The sequence below is a fragment of the Apaloderma vittatum genome, unplaced genomic scaffold (assembly GCF_000703405.1).
Source record: "Apaloderma vittatum isolate BGI_N311 unplaced genomic scaffold, ASM70340v1 scaffold4454, whole genome shotgun sequence".
NCBI classification, from domain to species: Eukaryota; Metazoa; Chordata; class Aves; order Trogoniformes; family Trogonidae; genus Apaloderma; species Apaloderma vittatum.
Genome location: NW_009714199.1, coordinates 1 through 10249, shown reverse-complemented (window position 1 = coordinate 10249; position 10249 = coordinate 1). Strand labels below are relative to the sequence as shown.

The 10249-nt window shown below is 43.7% G+C and overlaps 1 protein-coding gene across 1 annotated transcript; it reads left to right on the top strand.

Moving 5' to 3' along the window:
• The first annotated feature begins 7243 nt into the window (after positions 1 to 7243).
• On the top strand, positions 7244 to 10074 carry SPP1 (secreted phosphoprotein 1). Its single transcript, XM_009868641.1, has 6 exons — positions 7244 to 7297; positions 7402 to 7452; positions 8326 to 8433; positions 8585 to 8629; positions 8957 to 9202; positions 9676 to 10074. The coding sequence occupies exons 1-6, from the start codon at positions 7244 to 7246 to the stop codon at positions 10072 to 10074; spliced, it is 903 nt and encodes a 300-aa protein (XP_009866943.1).
• Positions 10075 to 10249: the final 175 nt, after the last annotated feature.

Here is a 10249-nt window from a genome sequence, read left to right as displayed (position 1 = left end):
TAGGACTCTCTGTCGTGCGGTACAAGGTTGCAGTGCTTATCTCAGTGTTGCACAGAAATACTGTGCAGGTGACAGTGGAGGAGGAGTTGGCCCATCATCTTCCCTGTCCACCTCTTCTCTGTCATGCTGTGCTGTTATCTGTTCTGTTTTCTTACAACGAGGTGCTGGCTCTTCGTGCTGTGCCCAGCAGAGCTTAGAGAAGATGCAAGTGGAGGGCTGTTGAGTGTGCATTCCTATGGTGCCCTGCCAAAACTCCTTACACTAGGTGGAAAAGGCATCCTGTGACTTTCCAACCATTTCACAATGCAGAGCAAGAAGAAATTCTTTCCATACCCGTTCTGCATATTCAGATGTTTCCATTAGTGTCCTTTCTCACTCAGAGGAGAAAATCTCACAGTGTGATAGGAAACAGGGAACTGAGATAGCAGGAGAGAGAGGGAAACAACTTGTCACAAAGTTTTTGCAATGCTTGTCCAAAAAGCAATCTTCTGTGGAGTTATTTCCTACCATCAGATTCCCCTTAGTACTTGGACTGTGAGCCTTGAACTGGCAAATTGATGATCGCTTTCTTATAAGCATACAGAGGACTTAATCACATGCAGTTTTCATGCTTTCCCTCACCCTGGAGCATTATCTCTGCGGCAGTGTTCAGACTTCAGAGCCAGCATCTTAGGAGGGAGGACTGAGCTCAGTTCCTATTGAGATGCTGAAAGTCTCTCATCATCCTGTTCTCAAAAACCTTCTTTTTGAGGGTTACACACATCACAAAATGGCACAGTCGTATAGTCATGATGTACACTATATATACTTTCGCTGGTTGATTTTGTTTCTAATAGAAGTTCAGACTATTACTGTGTTTATTAAATTTTCCAGTTGAAGCAAATGCAGTTCTTTTTCTGTCAACTCAGAGCTGAAACACAGACACAAAACCAGCAGGGGAATATCTGGTGTTTTGCTCTTCACACTAGTAAATATGATGACCTGAAAAGAATATAATGTTTCTGTGCTGGTTTAATTCCCGCTACTGCTGGTCCGTGGACTTCAGTACGAAAGACATTAATTTCAACAGGAAAAAATATCTGGAAAATTTGAGGGTTTTCCTAGCTGACTGTAAAAGTCAAGAGAGAAAACATCAGTAGGGCTCCGTTTTAGGAAGCTACAGACAGCTGGACTTTATTTATGCTGTAGCAGGAGTAGCCACTCAGCTCTGTGAAAGCTGTTCAGCCTCCAAGATTTGTGGGCCACAGCTGTGTGGCAGTTTTTCAGATATTTGGGGTTTTTTCCTTCAGTTTCCAAAGCTGTTCCTAAGGAGGCATTTGAAAATGTGAACAGGAAGCAACCAGCCTCAGAAGTCAGAGACAAGCGAGTGGTCTTTCTTTATCCAGAGGGAGATAAGGACAGACCAAAAGATGATGCTTTCTGTCAAACGCTGGCACTTTCTAATATGCTGCCTGCTTATGGTGAGGCTGTTTCACAGAAAGTCACTGTTCTGTCCAGTTTAATCACTTAGTACAGTTCTAGACTGGTGTTGTGCCTAATTCTGCAACCCTCCCAGGAACTGTTAGAGCAGACACTGGGAAAGCAAGATACCATAACCTCCTTTACTGCCTGAATGAGGGTTAAATAGAGCTCACCTTGCTAACTTGTCACCTGAGCTGCACTGCAAATCAGAAGTGGCAGGGAGACTGGAAGGTCATGGACTCCGCGTTGTTCTGAACTACCTGTCTCTCTACAAGAGGTTTAGCTTAGGAGAAGCTTGTTGATATTTGTTTGATTGCTGCTCTGTCTTGGAAATGCTTGAAGTTGCACAAAGTGAACCATACACAGTTGTGCTGTGCAGTGTGTGCTGTCAGGGAGCCCTGCTCAGGAGTGTAAGGAGCAAATCTCTGTTGTAATTTCTTTATCAAACAGATCTGACACCTGTATCCTTCCTCACACAGGAAGTGCTCTCCTAGGCCTGGACACAAGCGCTGAGGTAGTCGGTGTTAAAGTATTTAAGAGGCAGGCTTTTGAAGCCCACTAGCTGCTGACTGTGAGCTTTTCCCCGCTTTCGAAGCTTTAATTGGGAAAATTTAAGGGCTTTGAGGGATATATTATACTGGCTGACATGTCGGGCTTCCAAGGTACTTCTCAGGAGTATTATGGTATTATGCATGGTAGCAATGCAAGAAAATTTTGGGTTTCATCTGTTTTTCACTGAAACCACTGTTCATCAAGTCTGCTTTTCTCTGGGACATTCTAGTTGCAAAACAATTTTTTTTCTAAGAAGATTGCCAAGACGGAGTTTCTTGGGGCTTCTACTTGACAGCATTCTTAATGCAACTGAAAGAATTAATCTCTCTCTCCCTGTTTCAGTCTTTGCAACCTAGAAGATGCTGCTCTGTTTTCCCCCAAGACTTGTTTTTTGGTGAACCAATCTAAGCAAAAGCCAGCTGCCCTGAAAGACTGGGCATTACAGGTCACTGAGGCAGGCTGGAATTTCCCACGCTGGCCAGAGACAGCACGGAGCATCGCATTGATGTCTCAGCTCAGGATCTTAAGTAGTGCCAGAGGTTGCATGGGGAAGCGCTGACAACACTCCTCGACGACACAGAACAGCAGCCTAACCGCATGTTCCTAACGCAGCCCAAGATGGAAGAAATTGTGGTCACAAGCTTTGTTTGACAAGATAGCCAAGGAGAAAATGTCACCTACACGCAACAAATTACAGCCTGTCACGGTTGTGCTCCGCATGGACCCTGACAGTTCTTGAAGGCTGAAATCATGTACCCTCCCACTTGTACAAATCTGAACAAGCTGCTTCTGCCATGCCACCGCCAGCCAAGCGCTCTCTCCAGGCATTTTAATGTGGGAAATGAAAATGGTGAAATTTCCCCTCTTTCTGCCCTGCTTGTTCCTTATCTCTGAGACGACAAGAAGCTCTACCTCCTACCATGGCAAAAGATTTCTCAGCTAGACGAAATGTTTTACAGGATGAATAACCACATAATGACGGGCATAAGACAAGTGCTAAATTTACTACAGCTTTGTACTGGCTGATCTTGCATAAAATGAAGCCATTTAGTAGTAACTGTCGCTCCACGTCTCCTTCTGGTTTACTGCAAAACATCGGTGTTCCTTAGTTCTTACAAAATCAACCATATAGCTTTGGCAACAACAGTCAGAAATGCTACCATCTCCCAGCACGCTAAAAATATCAGTTCTTTGCCAGAAACATCTCCCGGGGGGGGTCACACAGAGTCTCTGCTTGAAAACAAGTGTTCCAGGTATTTGCAAAAAAATTGCTTTGAAAACCCACAGTGATAACTGATCTGTACAGGAAGGTCTTTAACAAACTGCAGGAAGATGGAGTTCACCTCTTGGCTTCTCCATTTTGTTGACACAGAACTGAAAAACATTATACTGAGACATGCCCTAGGGCTGTTGTTTGGCCAAAACAAGAACCTTTCATTCCTTGTTGTTGATGAATGGTTGGTAGAGAAAGCAAGAGTTTTGCAGGCTTAAGATTTGATCCCATGTGTGGACAAGAGAACAGGACCAGCACATCGAGTCCCACATTTGGCAGTGTGAGCCAGTGAGCTTCTCTCTATCTCAGTTTCTTGCTCTATCAGATGGAAGCAGTTTTTCCTTACCAGTCAAAGATGCTGCAAATTGCACCGCTCATTTGTATTAGTATTTGGGATCAAAGGTACTCGGCTACCTAAGCATCTGGTTCGGGGTTCTCTGGAATCAACAAACAGCCATCTTTTGAAGATCATTACTTAAGTAATGGTGTATCATAATCTTGGTACGTCACCTCCTGCATAATGCTTAAGTTGAAACTTCTAAATAGCATCCGCTTACCACTCGAGTCCTGCATCTGCATTCAAGGGCTTCAGTAAAATGTCTGGTTTCCAGAAGCACTGAGCTGCAGTTGTGAGGGAAGATGAAATAAACTACCTAAAACTGCAGAATATTGTGCTGCTGAAAGCTTTTTTGCTTGAAAAATCTTTCATAGGTTAGTAAATAATAATGTCCACATAGCTCAAAAAATAAAAGCTATGATAGTCCTCAATCAGGTGGATGCATATATATGTGTTTACGGACATGCAGAACTAGACTATCTTTTTATCCAATTCTCGTTCTAGGGTATAAGAATACTTTATTAAGCAGACTAAGTTAAAATCCTAGCTGCTGCTGATCTCAGCTCAAAAACACAATCAGGCTGGTCTGTGTGATGATCAGGGCAGCTGCTGAGCTAACTTGGGTACATTTCTCACGGTGTTTCTACATATGCCCTTGAGGTATTAGTAAGCATAGGGTAATTGGTAACACGGCCTGGAACAAAAAGGTGTTTATTTTGTTGCTGCTTGACTAAGGGCACATCAATTATTAGCTGGATATCAGAAATGAGGAGAGACATAACTGCTTTATGAAACTCATAAATATTATGCCTTCTAAAAGGGCTGCTTGAAATGTTTTCCTGTTTTTGAATGACCCCTTGTTGTCATTTTAAAGAAACACAGAGTGGAAGAGGGTCTCGGAGTCCTATGGCACTTCACAGATGAGGCAGAATCTATCCAAGGCTACATCCATCCAAGCAAGGCACTGCCAGAATAGATCTGTTGCCCATCAGCAGGGCTGATGATCTGCCTTGTAGGAGACATGGAATGTCATCCCATGACGTCCCTTGTTTCCCAATGCTAGTTATGGTACTCCTTATACTGGAGCTACAGCTGGTTTGTTTGGTTGATTTTTTTCCTTTTTCTTTTTATATCTTGAAAAATATCTGGTGTCTGGTCCCTGAAAAAGCTTCTGGAGCAGGTTTGGTGCAGGATACAGCCGTAACAGGTGACTCAGTTGAGCCAACTGAGAGAGTGAATGAAAGTCTGAAGGAGAATGAGAGGCTGAAGGAGCTGGATCTCTTCAGCTTGGAGGAGACTGAGGGGTGTCCACATTAATGTTTATAAATATGTAAAGGGGGAGTGTCAGGAGGATGGAGCCAGGCTCTTCTCAGTGATGTCCAATGACAGGACAAGGGGCAATGGGTACAAGCTGGAACACAGGAGGTTCCACAAAAACATCAGGAAAAACTGAGGGTGAGGGTGACAGAGCCCTGGAACAGGCTGCCCAGGGAGGTTGTGGAGTCGCTGTCTCCGGAGACTTTCAAAAAAAGCCTGGCCATGTTCCTATGTGACCAGCTCTCGGTGATCCTGCCTTGCAGGGGGCTTGGACTAGATGATCTCTAGAGGTCCCTTCCAACCCCTGACATTCTGTGATTCTGTGAAACTAGCAAGGACCCAGAAGGGATACAAATGAATAGAAAAAGAGTGAGAACTTCTTATAATTGTGCACAAAGCCATTTTAATTAGACTATCAGTGACTCCTCTTTACTTTTTCAAATGAACTTCTGGGTGCAGGATGCCTGTTGATACACACAAGTATTATTTTTTTTTTGACCTAGGGCAAAACAGAAAGGCAAAAGGCACCTCGTCTCTGCAATTCCCATTGCAACATGTATACCCTGGAGAGCAAATCTACAGCTTTGTGGAAGCATTAACAGCTTTTTTGGGGCAGTTTTATGTTCAAATCTTTCTTCCTGCACACATTACACACTCATACCCCCTACAGAGCAGGGCATGAAAGGTTTCTGGGAAACTGGGCTCTGCCTTTTCACAAAAGGAGGACAGATGTGCCCTGAAGTCCTCCTACACGATACCAAATGCTGTGTGTACAACGGACTTGCTGGTTAATGATCTTGCCCGTAAGTAATGTTTTAACCATAGGGTAGCTTTTGTTTACTTCAAAAGCCACAAAGCCAAAGAGGAAGTGTAGGAGAATGTGGGCAGGATGGTGGCCAGGAGCCTCATGACCTCATCTTTTTCCGCCATACAGGGATTGGTGGCCTTGTCTGGGACAGGGTTTAAAATCCCTGAGGTTGGAGATGTCAGGCAGTCAGGGGACAAGGGGAGAAAGCCAGAGCTGCTGGGAGCCAACTGGCTGGAGCTGCTGCTGGAATCACTAAGAAGAGCACTCCTGTTGCGTCTGACTCCTCCAGCATCAGAATAGGTAATTTTTTCGCTTTTTTACCTGATATGTGCCATTCTGTCTGCAGCTTTAGTCAGGGAAGCATTAGGCAGGAGATTCTCAAAACTGCTTCCCTGGGCAGGGATGTTTGATGTCCTTATAGGAGCAAGGTTACCTTAGCGATGCAAGATATTACACATAATCACAATTTTAAAGCTGTGTGCTGATAGACGTTGAGAGGAGGTTACTGAAAACCCTGCCACTGAACCAAGTGCTGGAAACTCAGAGCTGGTACTTGAACACAGAACGCTTCCACTCTCGTGTAACCACTGCCTGGCAGCGACTGTGTTTCTCCTGGCAGGCTTGCAGTTTGTGCTGCAAAATACGGAATGGATGGGACACGCACCCTTCTCCATGTAACTCTTGAAGTTGCGATGCCTCTAATAGAGTGTCCTGTCTCAGGGCCAGCCTTACTAACGTATTTTAAATGTGCCCTTAGCAGCCTTTCTTTTCTGCTATGATTTACTAAATTTTTAAACACCTCTTGTTCATCAGTAAATCAGTTTCTCAGGAATATTTTTTATCCCTGGAACTGGTCCTTCAGCAGAAATCACTTTTATTGAATTGCTAAAACTTCAATGTGAGTAGATATTTCACTTCATCTCTTGCTTGGAAATACAGGTTATTCTGTTCAAACTTCCAGAGGGGGAAATAAAGGTCAATGAACAAAAGCAGTTTGTGTTCATATAAACTGAGTTTACTTACAGCAGCTCTAATTAATAACCCTGAAAAAATAACTGAAAATAAAAATAACTGGAAAGAAAATCCAAGTTGAGTTTGTCTTGTCCTCTCTCTTCTGATAAAATGATGTTAAATGAATGAAGATAAATCAAAGATGATCTGTGTAGCACTGTTTTTCACATTGCTTTTCCTTTGCTGGTGCAAGTCAGCAGATGACAGGAGTCTGCTCACCTTCTCAGTGTGGCTGCTCTCACTGCTGCTCAGCACTTCTGAGTACCTGGTTTTAAAATTCTTGTAGCTTCTGAGCTGCTAAGTCATTACAAAACCAGCTGCGTGTGGGCTACTGATGGAGGACAGAGGAAAAATATTTGCATGGGCAGGTTAATCCCTACCTGAGAGCTCAACACAGTGAATTACACCAGGAGAAAGAAAAAGCTTATGGCATTTTTGTGGTATTTTACTTTGTTCCAAAATATTTTCCAGGTGAAGCATCACAATGAAGGCAGCAGTTCTGTGTTTATGCCTTATCAGCATCACCGCTGCATGGCCAGTGAGTAAATCACAAATGTATATGAAGAATCACTTGCATATTTTCTTTGCATATTACCAATAAATCAAAACTAAAAAATATTTTTTCTCTTTTCTCCCTTTAAGGTGAGTAAATCCAAGCAGCATGCCATTTCTGCCAGCTCCGAAGAAAAATATGTAAGCTTCTTTTGTCTTTCTATTCATTTTCTTTAATAAATCTTTTTTTGATTTTTCCCCCTCTAATACATATTGTCTGATAGTTGTTTTATGATTATAGCTGCTTGCAGAACATGTCCTCACCTGGACATTATGAGCCAATTTCTCAGGTAGCCAAAGAAGAGAGCCACTGACATCAGTAGACTTTTGCCAAGTTAGCTGTCCTGTTTGTGGATTTTTGTTAGTTGTGTCTCTGGACCAGCACTGGAAACATTTTTGCTTAATGAAAAATGTATAAGCTGTCAGTTAAAAAGAGAAAAGGACTGTAGCATGGCACAACTATTATAACCCACATTCATTAGTGTGGATCAGATTACAGTATCTGATGTTGGAAGAGGACTTCAATCCAATTCCCATTGTATTTTGCAGTGGTGTGAGTGAACTGTATTAGGCTTGTATATAGCTATTTCATTTATACTCTATTACCAGCTACTACCCATGTAAAATCAATTCTTTGCGCTGAGATTCAGCTACTACATTCAGTTTAGAGTCTTTATGACAATGAGATAAATCACTAGTAGGAAAAGGACCTAAGAATTAGCAGAAACAATGATCATTAGATATAACTCCAAATTTCACTCAATAAAAACAAGCTGGAGAAACTGATGTGAAATTCCCCAGGCTCTGCTTGGGGTACAGTGTTCTTCTGGGATCACAGCTTGTTCCAAGTCCTCTTCCTACTGCAACGAGTTGCTGAGGACACATCCTGTACAAAAGGAGTATGTACTGCAGATGCCACGTCTACCTGAAAACAGAGGTTGTGACACAGGTAGCTTTGCCTGCTTCTGTACAATCGTTTGTGAATTAAGACCACACTTTTTTTTTCTCTTGAAGGATGCCAGGGGCCATCACTCACACAGATATCACCCCCACCATGACGTGAATTCTCAGTCTTGGGAAAGTCTGCAGCACGCACAGAATGACCTGGCATCACCTCAGCAGGTACGGGCAACTAATCAGAAGAGAAAGCAGAGCATCTTTCAATGCCAAGATTTGCAAGTTAGGATTAAGTGCTTATAGAATAATCAACACGCTGATCAGCAATTCTGCATATGCCTTTGCGTGCTAATAGTGAGTTTTATGTTGTTTTCAGACTCTTTACTCTTCAGAAGAAAGCGTGGATGTCGCAGTACAACCGGTAAGTGTTTTGACCAGTAAAACATCCTCAAATGTGGTTCTTGTGGTAACTTCTTTCCCGAAATAAAAGAAAGCTTCAGACAGGGTGAAGCAAATTCAAAGCAATTTGTGCATGTTTCTCCTCGACAGTGTGTAAGCCCTTGGTGGCAGGACAGATACCAGTCTGCACATCTCACATATCACAGAATCACAGAATCACAGAATGTCAGATCATCTAGTCCAGCCCCCCTGCCAGAGCAGGATCACCTACAGTATATGCATATATATGCCTATATACAGTATATAGCATATAAGTTCATTTGTCTGATGCACAATAAATGTTTTCCAGCACTTTGCTGATGTGTCAAGCAAGAGCCATGAAGATGTGGATGATGACGATGATGATAACGATTCCAATGACACGGATGAATCCGATGAGGTTGTCACGAGTTTTCCCACAGATATTCCAATAACTGTACCCTTCCCTCCTTTCACTCGGGGAGACAATGCTGGCAGAGGTGACAGTGTGGCCTACAGGGTGAGGGCAAAAGCCACAGCAGTGAAGTCTAGCAAACTCCACAAAGCTCCGAAAAAGGTAAATGGCATTAAGCAGTGTTACCTAGGTTTTTGGAGAAGGGTAGTCACCCTGAAAATGGGCATGTTACCTTGTGGGAGCTAGTTTTGAAAAGGATTGGTAAGGGAAAAGTGGGTATAGGTGAAGGAATGTATTTTGTTTCTCTGGACAGCCCAAATCAGCAGGTATCAATGGCTGTTAATGTGCCAAGTCAGGAGCATGGCCAGCTGCTGCGAGCTCTGCAATACTGCAGTTTGCACTATTGTGATATACTTTGCATCTATGTAATCTGAAGCCAGGATCAAACTTAAGTTCCTCGTAATGTGAAGTGTAACTCCACTGAAGACCACGGTGTCTCCAGGCAGAGATGTATCACACAGGCTTTGAGCGTCCCCGCAGCCTACGCAGCTTGCTTTGGTGTAGTACAGCAGCACCTGTTCGCAGATCAGTTCCTTGGGAGTGACATCTCGCTCTTGGTTTGCTCTGTAACACAGCTCATCTATGATGCCACGGAGGAGGATGAGAGTGCCCTAGATGCAGACAGCCGGGCACGCTCCCTGGAGGTTCCTGCTGCCCGCGTCTCCCTGGGGAAGCACTCCATCAGTGGAGAGTGGGCTGACAAGAGCCGCGGGCAGGACAGCAGCGAGCTGGACAGCAAGCAGCGTGACCGGAGCATGGAAAACGACAGCCGGCAGAAATTTGATAGCCATGAGGTGGAAAGAGATGATAGGAAGGCTGGTGTCAGAGGGGACAGCCACCAGAGCATGGAAAGCAGGGAGAGCCAGGTCCGCATTTCAGCTGAGGTCCCCGACGATAACAGCAATGAAACGCTGGAGAGTGCCGAAGATGCTCGAGACCATCGCAGCATCGAAAATAACGAAGTCACCCTTTAAAAAGGGAGATTAATGTGATGTTTCCCTTCTTTTTTTTTTTTTTAAATTTTTTTTCAATTCCTACCTAAGGGGAGGGGGGAGTAGCTTCAGTTCAGGTAACTGTTTGTAAACGTAGGGCGTGGGGTGACCTTTGGGGTTCGGGGCAGCTTCTTTACCTAGTGGCCTCCGCTCGGTC